The sequence below is a fragment of the Aquarana catesbeiana genome, linkage group LG06 (assembly GCF_042186555.1).
Source record: "Aquarana catesbeiana isolate 2022-GZ linkage group LG06, ASM4218655v1, whole genome shotgun sequence".
NCBI lineage: Eukaryota > Metazoa > Chordata > Amphibia > Anura > Ranidae > Aquarana > Aquarana catesbeiana.
The window spans coordinates 87,850,374-87,870,868 of record NC_133329.1 but is presented as its reverse complement, the minus strand read 5'-3'; the positions used below and the strand labels follow the sequence as shown (position 1 = coordinate 87,870,868).

Genomic DNA, 20,495 nt, shown 5'->3' with positions numbered 1-20,495 from the left:
TAACACGTGTCTTTTTTGCCTTTGTCAACAAGAAGGCAGAATTGACCTGGTTATGATGTGTATAGACACTGAGGGGTTGATTTACTAAAACTGGAGCATGCAAAATCCGGTGCAGCTGTGCATGGTAGCCAATCAGCTTCTAACTTCAGCTAGTTCAATTAAGCTTTGACAAAAAAAAAAAAAAAAAAAATGGAAGCGGATTGGTTCCTATGCAGAGCTACAACAGATTTTGCACGCTCCAGTTTTAATAAATCAACCCCTGAATAATCTTCTGCTGGACGTTCACACCAGTGTGTAGTAGTAGTTCAATCAGTCTTAGGTCCCATACACACTATTAGATTTTCTGCAGATTTTTGTCTTCAGATTTACCAAAACCATGTAGTGCAAGGGCCTGCCTGATTGCATACAAATTGAAACTCCTAAGGTTTGACCTCATATTATATGGTTTTGGTAAATCTGAAGAGAAAAATCTGTAGAAAATCTAATAGTGTGTATGGGGTCTAAGTCCTCTCTTCTCCTCTTCTTAGTCCTCTTCTTTGTTCTTTGCGTTATCTTCTGCAGCTGATGATAATTTGTTTCTGTGGGCCAAAGATGGATGTCATATCCTGCCGGCAGCCCAATTAATCCAGTATTTTGACTCATGACGGTTTGTTGTGCTGTTTGCTTTCATGGACACCGTAGCCATGGAACCACCACCAGATTCCTGAGGATTTCTACAAATAATTCCCTGTGCAACCCTCTGAAAATCCTATTTATAGATTAGTGCATGACTTATTTCTTTTAAGACGTCTTTGTGTAGACTTGTATATTAGACTATTTCTCCTGAATAGTCAGGGGTCGGGAGAGAGAAATAGAACACGGCCAGCCAAATTTTATCTTTAAAAGGAAAAATTATGTCCTGGATGATGTTGGGAGATCAGAGTGATATCTGCAGTGTTAATTTTTAGGTCAGAAAAAAATGCTGACGCTCACAAAGAGGACCTTTCAGAATAGAACTATGGGAGCTGCTGACTTGCTTTCAAGGTGCAGGTTCTAGGGCTGACAACCCAAGAGAGGTTCCAACTCCTTTATGTCTATCCAAAACGTAAAAAAAAAAAAAAGTTTCGGCTGAAGTTTTACTTTGATCCCATTTGGAGAGTAGAGGAAGCCATAGTTTGTCTTCCAATCTGACTGATGTAACTCTTACCCATGGATTGGTACATTAAGGGTGTAACTAGGAATCCATAACAAGAAATTCCAACCTCAGAAGGGTTTCATTTTCCAACTCAAATGTGGGCAGATCTGTCACCAAGAACAAGTGACTCTGTTTTTGCATTACTAAACCACAACTCAATAACTGGTTCAGCAGATTTTCTGTTAGGAGACAGGCAAGGTATAAGGCCCAGTGCTTTCTAAACATTTCGAGATTTTATTAAAGATTTTGATAGATCAGAAGAAAGGAACTTCTATCAATGGCCAGTCTTATACAGCTGCTGTGTCCTTCATAGGTGGAAATTGCTTGGGGCATCAAAAAACACAGTTGTTCTGTTTCCACTTACATTTTAAATACAAAATTAAAAGTCTGCTGGAAGCAGCCATTGTATGACCTAAAATATATGTACTTTCTCCCAAAAACATTTTTTTTTTGTTTTGAATACAGTAGGCATGGAACCAAAAAAAATCTGTAGAGTTATTTTTGTTCCATCTGTGTCGCATTGGGGACAAACCAGAAGCGGACGGTCTTGTAAACTAGCGCTCGTAATGGAGAATTAACATTCGTGACGCGGCAAATTATGAAATCTCGAAATGCCGCTCATAGTTTTCTTCTTCTTTAATGGGATAATAATGAAGCTGCTTTGCTGGTGATACTGATGGAGTTATTGCAAATTAATTTTTAAAGGCTTTTTTTTTTCTAGTGATATCAAGAATAATATTATTATTGCTCAAAGATACAACTATGTTGGTGTCACTTCTTAATTTTACATTGTATTTTTTTAAATGTAACTGCCTACTCCCAAACTGTCATTTGAAGTAAAACACATAGCCAAGTATTATTCTCCACAATTTTTTTATTGTGCATTAAAAAAAGAAAACAAATAAAATTAGACATGCTATCTGCCAATAGAACTTAACCAAAAAGTGCATTCTATGCATCCAAAAATATAGAAAATATAACAAATCAAATCATTATTATTCAACGAAAAAAATAATGTCAAAGAAATAACTCCAAGGCCAATAATAAATAACACGTTATCTCCTTATCTCCTCCGATTCCACAACATGTCTGGTTGACGAACGGCCGTTCAGAAACAAACTGAAAAATGCGAAATGAAAAGCGCGAATCAACGCTCACCAAACTTCTACTAACACGAAATTAGCAGAAAGAGCCCAAAGGGTGGCGCTAAAGAGCTGAAAAACAACGTAGCACATCACTACGTTCGTATTTGTTGGCCAACAATTCCTTGCCGTTTGTATGCAAGACAAGTTTGGGCCAACGCCCTTCGGACAAAATTCCACGGTTTTGTTGGCGAACAATCTGATCATGTGTACGAGGCTTTACCCTCTTATACAAATGTCAGAGGAAGAGTTTCCCTTACTTCTTGATCTGGTAACAATATCTAAATGTTGAACATTCCATCACTACAGTAAGTCCCGATTGCAATGCTCACCAGTGCAAAGTGCGGTTGAATCTGTTCAGTGGAGAACACAGACAGTAATAAAAACTTTAAACACATTTAAATGAGGTGCTGGATTTGATTTTGTAGTTCAAGGTTGTAGAAAATCAATCATTTCATACGGGCGCAGTGGCTCCAGTGAGGCCACTCTCAACAAAACCCGGGTACCTCTTAACTAAGGAACCCACCATTTAGGATTCACTTGTAAAAAGTCTAATGAGAGCGCCAGACAAACATCAAAGAGCCCAAAATCTTTTAATATTGTTGTTATTTCATAACTTTAAAACATAAAACATGAAACACAGTGGATGTTTTATGTTTTCTTGTTATGAATTAACAATAATTTTAAAAGATTGTGGACTCTTTGATCTTTGGTCTGGCGCTCTCATTAGACTTTTTATACAGCAATAAAAACTTGGCAGAGGGTCTACCCCTTCCCCTTCTATCCAAAACAAAACAGAACGCCTTCACATACATTTGAAAGGCAACAAGAGAGCCGCTTAAACTGAGATTGCACCTCTCTCTCTATACAAGCTAAAAATAAGTGCTGCGCTAATCAGAGGCTATTCCCATCATGGTAAGATACAAATCAATAAAGTGCATATACTTGGAAAAAAGAGGATTTTAAAAGTGTTGAGTCCTTCTATCAGAATGATTCACCAGTAGACTCACATTCTTAAAAATTAATCCTAATTACAAATTCATTAAACGTTTTATGGAGTATTAATCCCCTAAAAGCATTAAGAAATTCAGCAAGCCATATTTAGTATTACAACCCCCCAATAAAAGGCAACTCCCCTACATGTATATACACTATATTACCAAAAGTATTGGGGCACATGAAGTTTAATGACATCCCAGTCTTACTCCGTAGGGTTCAATATTGAGTTGGCCCACCCTTTGCAGCTATGCAAGGTTTAGAAGTGTGTCTATGGGAATGTTTGACCATTCTTCCAAAAGTTTATCTGTAGGGTCACGCACTGATGTGGACCAGAAGGCCTGGCTTGTAGTCTCCACTCTAATTCATCCCAAAGGTGTTCTATCAGGTTGAGGTCAGGACTATATACAGGCCAGTCAAGTTCCTCCACCCCAAACTCGCTCATCCATGTCTTTATGGACCTTGCTTTGTACACTGGTGTGCCTTCATGTTGGAATAGGAAGGGGCCATCCCCAAACTGTTTCCACAAAGTTGGGAGCATGAAATTGTCCAAAATGTCTTGGTATGCTGAACGCCTTAAGAGTTCCCTTCACTGGAACTAAGGGGCCAAGCCCAACCCCTGAAAAACAACCCCACACCATAATCCCCCCTCCACCAAATGATTTGGATCAGTGCAGAAAGCAAGGTCCATAAAGACATGGATTATTGCCAAGTAGTGGCGGCAAGTGATTGATGTATTGTCTACTGTTTTAGCTACACCTGTCCCTTGCACACAGCAGTTTTGCCTATTGGGTATTATAGATGAGGAGCAGTGGCCAAGATACATTAGAATTATGTTAAAGGAAACTTTATTCCTAGCTCGCAAGGCTATAGCGCTTAAATTGATTCAACCTTCACCTCCTTCAGTCCGTACATAAATGCAATTGGAGAATCAGCTATTGTCATATGAAAAACTTGCGTTTGAGCACAGGGGATGCCCAAAAAAATATAACAAGTTGTGGGATGTATGGTGTTCTTCTACCCTCTCCGATACCTGAAAAGGTCACTAATTTTGCCTGGTACCTGAATCAATGCATGAATATGGTATCACACATTGAAGAGAGAAGGTGAGGGGAAAAATGCCTCATTCATGTTTCGCACTGAAGGCTTCCTCAGGGGTTCATGGGGTGCAGTTGAATATGGTTACTGAAAAGAAAAGCATACACACAGTAGTACATAATCGAATAAAATGATCAATATTTCAAAAAGGCTAAAGTTACATATAAAACTTACAAAGATACTGAAAAAACAATATCCCCAACTCAGAGGTAGAATCAAGAACAATGAAGTTCTCTGTAAAAGGCAGTTAGGAGCATGGAAAATGGAAAAACAATATAAAGTAGGTGTGGATGATTCAGGACTCAACAGCAGTGGCGGCTGTTTTATTTGGGGGGGGGCAGCAAACAACCACCCCCCTCAGCGGCACCTTAAACCACACCCCCTCTGCGCACTCGCTTGCTGTCTGCCAGCACTTACCCCATCTAGGTGGCGGGCAGCAGGCAGGGGCTCCTGTGTCCTTTCCTCCATCATGGCGGCTGTACGTCTCCTTCCCTCCTCCTAGGCGTCCAATAAGATCGCTTGTCCTTTCAGCCAATCAGGTGACGACCTGCTTCCTGATTGCCCGGGAGGAGGATCAGTGTTACAATAGTGAATATTCATTCGCTAATGTAACACACCTGGGTGGGCTTGGTTCGCATTCTCTGCGCCCCGAACCCACCCTATTTTGAAGCCTTCTAGAGCTGATCCCTGCTACTCGGAGTGGAAGGAGGGGATGAGCACCGCTGGATGACACAGAGCCGCAATCTCCTGTGTATTCGGCGCTCAGACACACACAGTCCCACCCCCCTGGCTTGGCATTGGATCGCTGCCTCATCCATCATATGAGCTGGGCGGGACTGTGAGTGACTGAGCGCCGAATACACAGGAGATCATAGATCTGTGTCATTCAGCACTGGCGCGGCTGCAATGATCTGCAAAGGCAAGTCTGCAGATGTATACTAAACAGGCTGCAATCATGGGCATGTTAGAGGCTGCAGATGGGCATATTAGAGGCTGCATTGATGGGCACTGATGAGGCTGCAGAGCACTGAACCTTATTTTAAAATTTAAGGTTTTTTTCTGAAACTTCCCTCTTAAAGTTAAGGTGCGTGTTATACATCGGTATATGCAACATACCGTGCAAACTGTGACGCTCAAAAATTGTCATAAATAACTTCAAAATCCAAAAAATTAACAAAACGCATATTGAACGCATAAGTTCTTCCAATCCAGTTTCAGCCATCAATACATCCATCTAAGAGTTCGGCCGGTCAGCGTGCGGAGTGACGTCAGCATACTCTTATGCTGCATACACACGGGGGGACTTTTCGACCAGACTGGTCCAACGGACTTTCCGACGGACTTTCGAACGAACAGACTTGCCTACACACGATCAACGAAAGTCTGACGGATTCGTACGTGATGACGTACGACTGGACTAAAATAAGGAAGTTGATAGCCAGTGGCCAATAGCTGCCCTAGCGTTGGTTTTTGTCCGTCGGACTAGTTTACAGACGAGCAGATTTTTCGACCGGACTCGAGTCCGTCGGAAAGATTTGAAACATGTTTTATTTCTAGGTCCATCGTACTTTTGTGAAAAAAAAGTCTGCTGGAGCCCACACGCGATCAAATTGTCAGACGGAGTCCGGTCCGCCGGACCAAGTCTGCCAGAAAGTCCGCTTGTGTTTACGCGGCATTAGATGGATGTATTTATGTTTGCCTATCTATACTGTTCAATTCTTCTGAAACGTAAGGTTTTTTTTAACTCTTTTTTTTTTTTTTTCTAAAGCTATGATACAGTTTTTATTAGGAACATTTCCCTTGTTTTTATCCTCATTTTATGAAACTTATGGTTCATTGGTGACTGAATCCGGATTGGAAGATCTTTTGTGCCAGATATTTGGGTTTCCAATACCCCTGTAGCCTGTATGACCACTCAGTTGTTGGGGGTCATTACCATCTGGTAAGTGGTCTGTGATGCACAGAGGGGACGTGTTTTCTATTACCAGGAAAGGTTCTTGTCACAGGCACATTGGGATATCCATATTTGTGGACAGTCACCTAATGTTGAGATCATGTTGTGATGTTGAGATGTGTCACAGTGTACACCATATATTGTATTATGTTGCACAGAGTTCTATGTGCACTTTATGAGTTATTTGGATTTTGTAGTTATTTATGACAAGTTTTGATTGTCACGATTGCACGGTATATTGCATTGTGTTTCACATGTACGTTATCAGTTATTTTAAAAATTTTATTTAAGAAGTTATGTTTCCAAAAAAAAAAAAAAGAATAAGTATAATTACACACATAGGTTGGACTTGATGGACTTGTGTCTTTTTTCAACCTCACCTACTATGTAACTATATATAACTAAACGCAAAACTTTTTTTTTTTTAATAGAGCAGTGGGTTAGAACAGCTGTCAGTTTTTATTGCTGTCTTTGTCCCTCTCAGGGAGATTCCCCCTCTCTATTTGTTCTGTTTACCATTATCATTGAAAGTGAAAGTAAAAGAAAATCCCACATTTTGGGTTGTTCCCAGAAAAGTATTATAGGGGAAATCTTCCAATAGGGACACAAGTTCTGGTGACCTGAGCATCTCCAACAGATTCTCTGAATTTGCAGGGATTTCCTCCCACTTCCTGTTTGGCTATGGGACAGGAAGTGAAGGGAAATCTCCCCAATGGGACAAAGATGGCAAAAATAAACCTTACTGGGGTTATAACCCTTCATCCAAAATGGAAAAAAAAAGTTTTGCCTATAGTTCTACTTTAGGTATATGCACTTTATTGATGCATATCTTACCATGATGTGAGTAGCCTCTGTTTGGCACAGTGCATATTTTTAGCTTTAGGCTTTGTCCCATATCAGTATATTGTGCTGGCGGCTTTTCGCCTATGGGCATTAGGAGATCTGGATGCGGATTATCTTACATTGTATTTGTAGCCTCTATATTACATGTATTATTTAATTAATCAATCAGTTAACCTAATATTGCTTATACTGCTCCCCATTGATTCATGTAGCTGAAATTGTATACAGTTACATCTAATAGAGACTGAGACACTACTAATAATAAATTAAAGCATACTACAAGGATATTGGCAATTGGAAGTCTGTATCATTGGAATATACAATTGCCTTAAAAAAGTATTCATACCCCAAAAACGTAAATGTATTTTATTGGGATTTTATGTGATAGACCAACACAAAGTGTCACATAATTGTGAAGTGGAAGGAAAATTATAAATTATTTTCTAAATGTTTTACACATAAATATGTGAAAAGTGTGGCGTGGATTTGTATTCAGTCCCCTTTACTCTGATACCCCTAACTAAAATCTACTGGAACCAACTGCCAGTTGATGGGAAGCTGGATGGAGCCAAATACAGGGCTATCTTAGAAGAAAACCTGTTATGCCCCATACACACGATCAGATTTTCCGACAACAGATGTTGGATGTGAGCTTGTTGTCGGAAAGTCCGACCGTGTGTATGCTCCATCGAACATTTCCGCCAACAAATGTTTGAGAGCAAGTTCTCAAATTTTCAGACAACAAAACTTGTTGTCGGAAATTCCGATCGTGTGTACACAATTCGGACGCACAAAGTTCCACGCATGCTCAGAATCGAGCAGAAGAGCCGCACTGGCTATTGAACTTCATTTTTCTTGGCTCGTCGTACGTGTTGTACGTCACTGCGTTCTTGACGTTCGGAATTTCCGACAACATTTGTGTGACCACGTGTATGCAAGACAAGTTTGAGCCAACATCCTTCTGAAAAAATCCACGGTTTTGTTGTCGGAAAATCTTATCATGTGTTCAGGGCATAAAAGTCTGCAAAAGACTTGAGACTGGGATGGAGGTTCACCTTCCAGCAGGACAACGACCCTAAACATACAGCCAGAGCTACAATGGTGCACGACTAATAGTTGTCCTGTGGACAGATTCTCCCACCTGAGCTGTGGATCTCTGCAGATCCTCCAGAGTTACCATGGGCCTCTTGGCTGCTTCTCTGATCAATGCTCTCCTTGCCTGGCCTGTCAGTTTAGGTGGACGGCCATGTCTTGGTAGGTTTGCAGTTGTGCCATACTCTTTCCATTTTCGGATGATGGATTGAACAGTGCTCCGCGAGATGTTCAAAGCTTGGGATATTTTTTTTTACAATGAGCCTCTTGGCTGCTTCTCTGATTAATGCTCTCCTAGCTGTATTTGTATTGATATTAAATTACACAGAGGTGGACACTATTTACTAATTAGGTAACTTCTGAAGGCAATTGGTTCCACTAGATCTTAGTTGGAAGAATCAGAGTAATGAGGGCTGAATACAAATGCATGCCACACTTTTCACATATTTATTTGTAAAAAAAAAAACATTTATCATTTTCCTTCCACTTCACAATTATGTGCCACTTTGTGTTGGTCTATCACATAAAATCCTAATAAAATACATTAACATTTTTGGTTGTAACATGAAAAAATGTGGAAAATTTCAAGGGGTATGAATACTTTTTCAAGGCACTGTAGTTGTCATACATGCTGGACTTAAAAAAAAATCTTTGTTTGTCCATTACATGGTGGATTGATGAGCTTAGTATTTTACATAGTAAAGATTCTTTATGCTTTTTTGAGATCATAGGAAGTGACAAGGACATGCCATTTCTGGCAGAGTCAATAGGTATTTGCTGTACTTGCTAAAAATGTTCTTAGACTGAAAAAAGAAACGAATGCAGCCACCACATTTAAGGAGTAGTAAGCTGCCATATATTACGTTTTTGAATTTAGATACACTTTAAAGGCCACAAAAAAGACTACCTTAACCAATAGAATGGCTCCCTCCTCTGTATTTAGGGAAGCAAAACAATTCTGACTGTCTCTTTGGAAACACACATTTGGAACTCCCTCTTCCTGGGACAGTTGTCCTCTGCAGCGTCCGCTTCTTTTAGCTCTGATAGACAGGATTATCCCCGGAATGACATTTTTCACATTACATATACATGGAGCAAGTTTGGCCGGAAGCCATGTGCTGCTTGGGAAACAACGCTTGGAGACATTAACTCTCTAAGTTCCGTTGGGATGCACATCATCATCACTTACTGACAAAACACTGTCAAGTCAACAGCAGATAATCCTGTATATCTGTGTGTTCATTCTTCCTCTTAGAATGAGGGATGGCTCTGGTCCCGAGGCCCCCTTGGTCTCAAAGGCTCCAGTCTGTGATTTGTATTATTTTGCTACCACCTCTAAGCCATTGGGTTGTATGGGGGTCTGAGATATATTGCCATCAATGAGAGTGTGGGAGCACCAGCATAGTGGGCCAGGCCACCTAAAATCCAGGTTTTTGATAGTTGCTAAAGAGTGCTCAAGCTGAACTCTCTTTTTTTTTTGCAGATATGCAATGCAGCTTGGTCACTTCCCTACCCCCAGCCAGTGATTGGACAGTGAAGGAGTAGCAGCAGACTGGTGAACTCATCTCTCTGTTACTCTGCTCTCTTCTCATGTCAACATGTTCCTTGTCAGCACATGAATACTATAGCACTTGTGATTGGACCTTAGTGCATGCAACCCTTACCTCTCTCAATCAAAGTGCTGCTGTCCAGAGATTCCCCTGATTCCAAGTCAGATTTAGGCACTTACATTATCTGTATTTATATATACACTATTTTACCAAAATTATTGAGAAACCTGCCATTAAACGCACATGAATTTTAATGGCACCCCAGTCTTAGTCCGTTGGATTCAATATTGAGTTGGCCCACCCTTTATAGCTATATCAGCTTCATTTCTACTGGGAAGGCTGTCCATAAGGTTTAGGAGTGTGTCTATGGGAATGTTTGACCATTCTTCCATAAATGCATTTGTGAGGTCAGGCACTGATGTTGGACGAGAAGGCCTGACTCGAAGCCTACGCTCTAATTCATCCCAAACTCACTCATCCATGTCTTTATGGACTATGGTAATAAGGAGAGCCGGCAAAACTGTAATCCTTGAAGTGTCATTTATTGGTACATCAGAGTGACAATAACACAATAAACTGACGCGTTTCGGCAATAGCCGACTAAGGCTATTGCTGAAACGCGTCAGCTTTATTGTTTTATTGTCACTCTGATGTACCAATAAACGACACTTCAAGGATTACAGTTTTGCCGGCTCTCCTTTTAACTGATGCATTGGGGTGTGTTGGGACACATCAAGCCTCGGCACCTGTGAGTGGTCCAGGTGTACGGATTGAGTTGTCCCTGCAGAGAGCGCTGTTACCTTTCTTCTTTATGGACTATGCTTTTATTAGCTGAGTATTGAAATCATGCGCTTGAAGCTTCTTGGATGCAGAGAATACTTTACTGTCATGGAGAAATATCAGAACATGTCTTTATCATCGTGAAACAGGAACACATGAAGCAGAAGGATACAAGTACACTGAGCATAGATAGAACGTACACTTCCTCTCATTACATTACCATAGAATACATATAACACTGCATTGCCACCTGCTGGATAGAAAGGTACAATGCATATATATAGTTCAGTTTATATAAGCAACTTTGCTGTTGTTCTTCCAACAGTTTTCTGCACTGGTCCAAATCATTTGGTGGAGGGGGGGTTATGGTGTGGGGTTGTTTGTCAGGGGTTGGGCTTGACCCCTTAGTTCCAATGAAGGGACTTCTTAAAGTGGGGTTCCACCCAAATTTTGAACAATATCTGTATGTATTCTCTTCCTTGCCTAGATGCTGACATGCCGTTTAAAAAAATTAAAATCGCCGTAATTACCTTTTATTTTTCTATTCTTCTTTGCACTTCCTGGTTCTCCTCCCCTGGGAGTAGGCGTGCTTCTAGCCTCTCCCAGACTCCTGGGAGCTAGTCTCAGGCTTCCCAGGATGCCACTGAGCATGTGCGGGAACGAGCGGTGAATGCTGGGAGCACAGCATTACCCACATCCAGGAAATAAATGCTTGTGGGCTTCAAATGCCCACAATGAACATGGAAACCACCTGCAGTGAATAATATAAGTTATTCTTTCCGACGAAATCTGACACAGGCGGACATATTACATACAATATGTGAGTATGTAATGCTGAGAAGAAAAGTTTGTGAATGAACTCAAAAAAACAAAAACGATAGATAGGTGGACCCCCGCTTTAAGGCGACATTTTTGACAATTTCGTGCTCCCAACTTTGTGGGAACAGTTTGGGGATGGCCCCTTCCTGTTCCAACATGACTGCGTACTAGTGCACAAAGCAAGGTCCATAAAGACATAGATGAGGTTTGGGGTGGAGGAACTTGATTGGCCTGCACAGAGTCCTGACCTCAACCTGATAGAACACCTTTGGGATGAATTAGAGCGGAGACTGTGAGCCAGGCCTTCTCATCCAATATCAGTGCCTGACCTCACAAATGCTCTTCTGGAAGAATGGTCAAACTTTCCCATAGACACACTCCTAAACCTTGTGGACAGCCTTCCCAGAAGAGTTGAAGCTGTTATAGCTGCAAAGGGTGGGCCAACTCAATATTGAACCCTACGGACTAAGACTGGGATGCCATTAAAGTTCACGTGCATCCACATACTTTTGGTAATATAGTGTATATATATTCAATGTTTTTTTAATAACTGAATTCATTGGTATTTTTATACCTGCCTGGGGTTCAGCTTTAAAGCCCAACTCCAGGAAAATTAAAAAATCCATCCTAGTATTAACCTGTTCAGATCCGCGCTATAGCCGAATGACAGCTACAGCGCGGATCTGCTTTGGCAAGAGGCTGTTTTTTGATGGCCTCCCCTTTCAAAGCTGGGCACGCCCGCAGCGCGCGCTGCGATTACCCGAGTCAATGAGACTCGGGTGATCACAGATCCAAGTAAGGGGTCGATCCCGGACCCTTACCACGTGATCAGCTGTCAGCCAAGCTGATCACGTGATGTAAACAGAGGCTCAGTAATCGTTTTTTTTCTCTTCTTACGCTGACAGCGTAAGAAGAAAAAAAGCCGATCGCTGGCTTCTGTTTGCAGGGACATCGGTCCTGAAGAGGAAGAGCCTCTGTGCCCACCAGTACCGCCTGCCAATGCCAGCAAAAAGTGCCACGAATCAGAGCCCACCAATCAGTGCCCACCAATCAGTGCCCACAGTACATCAGTGCCACCTATCAATGCCCACAAGTGCCACCTATCAATGCCCACCAGTGGTGCCAATCAGTGCCTCATCAGTGCCACCCCGCAGTGCTGCCTATCAGTACCACCTACCAGTGCCGATCAGTGCCCATCATTGCCACCCATCAGTGCCCATCACTGCCACCCATTAGTGCCAGCTATCAGTGCCAGCTATTAGTGCCCTTCAGTGCCACCTATCAATGCCCTTCAGTGCTGCCCATCAGTGCCACCCATCAGTGCCACCCATCAGTGCCCACCAGTGCCACCTATCAGTGCCCACCAGTGCCGCCTATTAGTGCCCATCAGTGCCACCTTATCAGTGCCCATCAGTGCAGCCTATCGGTGCCCATCAGTGCGGCCTATCAGTGCCCATCAGTGTAGCCTCATCAGCGTACATCAACGAAGGAGAAAAATTACCTGTTTGCAAAATTTATTAACAAAATATAAAACGGTTTTGTATTTATTTTTTTTTAATCTGTCTTTTTTGATTTTATTAACAAAAAAATGAAAAACCCAGAGGTGATCAAATACCACCAAAAGAAAGCTCTATTTGTGGGAGAAAAATGATAAAAATGTAATTTGGGTACAGTGTTGTATGACCGCGCAATTGTCGTTCAGAGTGACAGCGCTAAAAGCTGAAAATTGGTCTGGGCAAGAGGGGGGTTTAGGTGCCCAGTATGCAAGTGGTTAAAACCCCCTGCACAGCAAGGGTTAATTTTTTAGGGGCAGAGGAAAATGATCACCTTACTGCTTGGTCCAGCAGGCTCTCTCCAGTGCTAGGGCTGGTCACCTGCAGCTGATCTTTAAAGTGGATGTAAACCCAATGTCATCCACTACTGCCATAGGGGTTATCTATAAGGATATACATGCCTCCTGCATGTATCTTTACCTGTCAAATGTCTCCCCTCTGTCTGTTATGAGACCCGAAAAACTGCATATTCTGTGGGTGGGTCTGTTGTCTGGAGCTCGGTGGGTGGAGTCATGATGTCAGTAGACTCCCCGCCCACCTCTACACTCCCCTTGTCAATATGCATTTTCTCCTGTGTATTTCTTACACTGAACTTCTGCTATGATCTCTAACATCCAGTGAAAAGACAGGAAAGTAACCACATGACTTCAGAATGCCAAATCATGCTGAGGTGTGGAACAGCCAATCCTTGCAGAGCAGCAGAAGAAAGGAGTGGGGGAGGGAATTAAAAAATAATGCATGTCTTAGGCTAGTGCAGGAGATGTAAATCACCTGTCACTCACAGCAAGGGGGAGGATTTGACAAAGTTTTTCTCTGTTTGTCAAGTTTTATCTCACTGAACAATAAAAGAGGATTGCTTAGAGCTGGATTAACTCTTTGTGGCAAGACTGGGCTCAAATGATAGGAAACACAGTGGTTTATATCCACTTTAAGTTGCGGCCTGCTCCGGTCGCACACCAGCCTCCTCAGCGTACAATACAGGGTTAAGGTCCTTGTATGGTAATAAATGATGCTGACGCTCCACCCACAGACTGGAGATATGGGCAGAGGAGGAGAGTGTCCAAGCCCGTTGGAGCAAGTAATCAGGTAGGAAACATTCTCTTCATCTCTCCCCCAGACATAATGAGACATAATTAACCTTTGTAGTGCAGGGAGAAACTGGTGGTGACAAGAGCTTAATGGAATGAGACAACCAACCCGCATCCCTTTATACATATACAATGGACGATTTTTCCTCTTAAGTGGGATTTTAAAGGGTGGAAGTCTCAAAAAAATTATAACAAAAAGTATAAAAAATTATCAGAATTTTATTGTATCAAAAATTTAAAAGAAAAACATGTGCTAGAATGGAAACAATGGATAAAAGCAACAATGGATGCCAGAATTAACAAATGATGAAAAATACAACCAGGATATACATGACAGGTCGACAGAGCTACACAAAACCCCACAAAGGCTATATCAGCAAGGAGCCAATTGACAGTGCAGGCCCAACGCGTTTCGAGGCTTTATATAAGGATTACGACCTCTTCTTCAGGGGCTAGAGGTAAGGTGTATATCTGTCTGCGAAACATTGTTACAAAAAAAGAGACAAAAAGACACACAATGAAAAACATATTAATGTCAGAAAATCATGCATATATACAACTATTTACATAATCAGATTGTGATGTAATTACAAAAAATGTATCCTAACCATGCTATTGCAGGGTCAATACTGTATGGCATCCACCCCAGACAAGGGGGAGTAATTACAAAAAATGTATCCTAACCATGCTATTGCAGGGTCAATACTGTATGGCATCCACCCCAGACAAGGGGGATCCCCCTTGTCTGGGGTGGATGCCATACAGTATTGACCCTGCAATAGCATGGTTAGGATACATTTTTTGTAATTACATCACAATCTGATTATGTAAATAGTTGTATATATGCATGATTTTCTGACATTAATATGTTTTTCATTGTGTGTCTTTTTGTCTCTTTTTTTGTAACAATGTTTCGCAGACAGATATACACCTTACCTCTAGCCCCTGAAGAAGAGGTCGTAATCCTTATATAAAGCCTCGAAACGCGTTGGGACTGCACTGTCAATTGGCTCCTTGCTGATATAGCCTTTGTGGGGTTTTGTGTAGCTCTGTCGACCTGTCATGTATATCCTGGTTGTATTTTTCATCATTTGTTAATTCTGACATCCATTGTTGCTTTTATCCATTGTTTCCATTCTAGCACATGTTTTTCTTTTACATTTTTGATACAATAAAATTCTGATCATTTTTTTATACTTTTTGTTATACTTTTTTTGAGACTTCCACCCTTTAAAATCCCACTTAAGAGGAAAAATCGTCCATTGTAGTGCAGGGAGGGCCCCACTTCACAGGTGGATTTATTTTTTTCCTGGAGTTGGGCTTTAAAGTGTCACTAAAGAAACATCCTAAAAAACTATCACTAAATGGTGTATTACGTACTGTTCATACTCACTCAGTCACAATGAACTTTGTTTTCTGTATTCTGCAAAAAACCTGGTAGATCCTGCTGCTTTCTATCTCCCCCTTCTGTCCATGTCCCCAATTTGGCTAGGGATTTTGCAGCTGTGGTGGCAACTCTGCACATGCTCAGTTTTCAGTGAGTTTCTATGATGAGCATTTCCTCCCTATCACATCTGAGTAGCCCATGTGACTATAGAATCAGACATGTGGGCGTATACACAGTGATAAATGACATCCCACTTCCTCCCTCCTCCTCTATGCCCACTAACCAGCTAAACACAATGGGGGTGGGATATCACATGTAGATTAATGGAAGCTTCACCTCCCTCTTATTCTAAGACGCAGGCTGGAGGGACATGACAAAGCCTGTGACTGGCAGAAATCTGGCCGCACCATGTTATTGCCAAAAAATAATAAAGATTTAATTTCAAATATATATTTGCATATCAATTAAAACAGTTTATAAATATGATTTATTTATTTTTACTTTGTATTCCAAAAGCTGTTTTTTTTTTTATTTTGAACATGTAACCAGCAGCAGAGGACTAGAAGATCCTTCTGCTTATGTTTCCCTGCAGAAAGCCTGGGAAAGAGCTGGGTCATGTGACAGTTGTATATCGATTAGAAAAAAGGTACTTCGATTTTTATTAAAATAATTACAGTGCCATCATCCACATACAGAAGTAGAAGGGACAATGTCAATTAAACAGTGTGTGTTCAGTATTAATTTAAGCCACCTTAAAGTTTCCAGCAAGACCTCTGTGATAGGACTTCTGGGTGATGCAACTGGTATATTGGGGAACCTCCCCAACTGGGACAAAAGTATCAACAAAAAACTGAGAAAGCTTCTAACCCATCCCTACTGTATCCAAAACTATAGTAAAAGTTTCAGCTGGAGTTCTACTTTAATGTCAGAACGTAACAAAAAAAACAAGTACTAGCCCTACATTCCCGAATTTCTAATTGCATGACCCATGCTCCAAAAGTAAAGATCCAGTTAAAGATGGACATACGGGACTCTCTAGAAGCAGATCATGCCTCATGTCCCCTGTACCCTTTTGGATTATCTCCTGCCTTTTTACTAAGTAGCAAGAAGCCAGAGCGGCAGACTGGCATCTCTACCCCTGCAGCAGCTTGGCACTTATACAGCTTGCTGAAAAATGGAAAAATGCATCCTGACAGGCCTCCCTGGGTACCGTGCGCTACAATGACTGAAATGCCATGGTGTGGGCTGATGGCGCAGAAATAATGGAGCTGGGGAAAATGAGAAGAGAGATGTGTTAAAGCAGAATGTGGTGTTTCTCTCCAACACTCCCGGAGAGAAATATTATGTCTGCAGTGCTCAGCATGCCATTCAGCAGCCAACCATAGCGTGGGCCTCCTCTGCATAGCTGCTATCTGCATAAACACACTCAATTTTCGTAATTCCTCACAGATAAAGCAGGTTATGAACATTAGACCACAGTTACTCAATTTGGACAGGACAGGTGATAATCTTTTGTCCGTGGACAGCCAAAGACACCCCTGACTCACATCTTGTGGGGGAAAGTGATTGGACAGGTCTGAAAAGATGGAACATGGGCAGACAACTGCGTCTGTTTATGGTCTCCCCTTCTCCCCACTCACTTAACGTGAAACTATAATGTTTTTTGTTCAGTTTTGCTTTACTTCTTTTTTTCATGTTAGGTTTATACACTGTATGGCCACAGGTTTGTGAACACTTTTCACACCTACACCATATGGCCAATCTATTGGGATCAGATTTTTTCAGTGAAGGGTACTGTTAATGCTGCAGCATACAAAGACGCTTTAGACAATTGTGTGCTTCCAACTCTGTGGCAACAGTTTGGTGATGGCCCTTCTCTGTCCCAGGATGACTGTGCCCTTGTGTCCAAATCCATAAAAAATAGTTTGATGAGTTTTGTGTGGAGGAACTTGAGTGACCTGCACAAACCTCTGACCTCAACCCTACTAAACATCTTTGGGGTGAATTTCAGGCCAGGTCTTCTAGTTCAACATAAGTACCTGACCTCACAAATGCTGTTTTGGCTGAATTGGCACAATGTACTACAGACACATGCCAAAATCTTGTGCAGATTGGAGGCACTAAAAGGATAGGATGCCAAACTAGCTGATATGGGTGTGATGGTAAGGTGTCCATAAACTATCAGCCATATAGAGCATTTCCTTTTAGGCCGACATTGTCTGCTTGAAATCTTCGAGAGGGTCGTATTGAGGGAGAGAGAGAAAGTCGCTGTTTTGAGTCACTGTTCTCTCTCCCTCAATATGGCCCTCTCCAAAATTTCACCCAGACAATGTTCTAACTTGACTGTAAAGGCTTGTGTGGCTGGGCATTGATTTCCCACTTTTAACTTGCATTTGAAAGGCATGTCAAAAGCATGTCACCGAATACCCAAGTGCTTCAGTAGTGCAGTGTAGATCTAAGGCTGTGTTTGACTTGCTTCGCTTTTGCATCTTTGGATGCAGCAGATCCTATTGAGATGTACTGGCACTGCAGGCAAAGATAGGAAAACATGACCCTTTGCAGTATTTTGGGGGTTGAGCATATGCATTTCAGCAACCCAGCATTTGAATAAAGAAAGCAGTGTTTGACAACACCATAACTTTGTGCTATTAAACTCTGTTAACAAAAGAAGGTAAGAATGATCTGTAATGCCGCGTACACACGATCGGAATTTCCGTCAGAAAAAACTTGGATGGTTTTTCCGACGGAATTCCGCTTAAGCTTGCCTTGCATACACACGGCCACACAAAAGTTCTCTGAACTTTCAACCGTCAAGAACGCAGTGATGTACAACACTACGACGAGCCGAGAAAATGAAGTTCAATGCTTCCGAGCATGCATCAAATTGTTTCTGAACATGCGTGATTTTTTTGCGCGTCCGAATTGCATACAGACGAACGCATTTTCGAATAGGAACTTTTCCAGACCGAAAAATAGAGAACATGATCTCAATCTTTTGCTGGTTGGAATTCCGCCAGCAAAAGACCGATGGAGCATACACACGGTCACATTTTCCGACAAAAAGCTCTCATCTGAGTTTTGCTGGCCGCATTTCCGATTGTGTGTACGCAGCATTATACATGTGAAAATGAGTCAAGAACTCCGCCTACTGATTGGTCAGTAGAACAGAAAATATAAAGTCAAAGTTTTAATATTTAAAAAAAAATTAATATATTTATTCTCCTGTGCATAATAAATATGTACAAAGCCATTACAGTTTTCCTTTACACACACACTTGACTGATCCAAGTGTGCATGTTTAGAAAAAAGCGGGTAGAAAATAGCATCATAAAACTATGCATCATCTGTTTTATTTTTTGGTCTCAGGGATGAAGTAGCAATTGATGGGTTTTATTTATGTACATTGGGCTGACAATGTTTTTCCCAGGCAGGATTTTAAACTTGAAATATGTTTAGCTGGAAGTTTGCCGAATCCTTTTGCCCAATTATTAAACGTATTAATTACGGTTGTGGCATCTCCAGCACAAGCAGAACTGGAAAGGACACTGGAGCTTATGTGCGTTCTGGCCCCGAGTTCACCTTCCTTTATCTCAAACCAAAGCGCCTTGCCCAATTCTTAAATTCAGCTTCATCTTTTACTGCTTTATATGCAACAGTGAGGTTTGTGGCTGCGCTGTCATCTCCGGTGTGCGTCCTTCAGGCGTCTTTCTAGTTTGTACCGTACAACTGAATTAGCTGTAGTAATAGGACATCGTTTGGTGGCCTCTCTCAATGCATATCAAGTAACTTGAAACTCGCAGCCGTCCACGTCCCTCAACATTCATCTTATTAACTGCGGTAGTGGTGGCTCCTTTGACAGCTGTCCTTCACTCTCTAGGGCATAACTGAGCTCTTTATCCCTTCAATAAAAAAAAAAAAAAAAAGGTTGACTGTTGCATTTGCTTCTTACTCGCTGTTCATTTTCATTTACCCTGCCCCATTCAACTAAGTCTGTATTTGAAAGCTATGCTACCATTAAAGTAATCCCGTTATAGTGGTAGTCTGCCAATGCAGACCTTCTGAAAATGCTAGTTTATTAACTTTTATGTGCAGAAAAGTCAGCGTGAATCAAAAGTCCTTATATATATTTATTTTGGGTCAGCAACTTAAGATAAAGATTTAAGATAAAGACTTAACAAGGAGCTTAAAGATAACTTTAAAGTAGAACTCTAGTTTTAGTAAATAGCTTCCTATCTTGACACAAGAACAGGTCCTGAGTAGTTGAACAGAGCTTTCATTCAACCAAAACCACCAAAAACCACCCGATGTTCTCCTTCCTTGTCAATAATATTAGGGAAATTTAGCTCTAAATGTTGTCCATCCCTAACAAAGAGCTTCTCACTTATTCAAAGCTAACAAAAAAAGTTTTGGTCAGAGCTGGGCTAATGTGTTTTCCGTTATCCTTGTCTATTTATTTCTTGCATCTATGTATTGTCAGTTTTTGATTTTGGTTTTATTATGTATTATATCTCACTTGATCCTTTGTGTGTCTTTTGGCAGGTCGGTAACTTAGGCCTTCTCTTCATGCTCCTTTTCTTCATCTATGCTGCCCTCGGAGTCGAGTTATTTGGAAAATTGGGTGAGTAACGATCGCTCTTGTTTTGGCAACACTAAAGGAGGTTTATATAAAACCTTTCGGCCTAGCCAGGCTTCCGGCCTATCAGGAAGCATTTTCCTGAAAAGATTAGACGGCACATCTGCTCATTATCAGTGGAATTCTTCCCACTTCTAGCACACCATACCACTTGCAGCTGTTCCTGCTAACTTCACAAGATGTAGTCACTGTTAACGAGTTTTAAAGTTCTCCTGGCACTGTAGAACACCATGTGCTGGTCCCCTGTGACTTGAAGGAAAAATTAAATTAAACCAATACGTAGGCTGCCATTGCACATCTCTCCTCTTGAAAATACTAGTTGCCTGACTGCCATGCTGATCCAATGGCATCAGTACTTTGAAAAAAGCATGTTTATGAGAAGTTCT

At 41.3% G+C, this 20,495-nt stretch overlaps 1 protein-coding gene across 3 annotated transcripts in view; it reads left to right on the top strand.

The window, feature by feature from the left end:
* Positions 1–20,495, top strand: part of CACNA1H (calcium voltage-gated channel subunit alpha1 H) — a 730,623-nt gene that overhangs the window by 697,234 nt on the left and 12,894 nt on the right. For all 3 annotated transcript variants that reach the window (XM_073636413.1, XM_073636414.1, XM_073636411.1), the window contains exon 30: positions 20,016–20,094. In XM_073636413.1, coding sequence (XP_073492514.1) covers positions 20,016–20,094 — 79 coding nt within the window. The remainder of the gene's footprint in view (positions 1–20,015; positions 20,095–20,495) is intronic.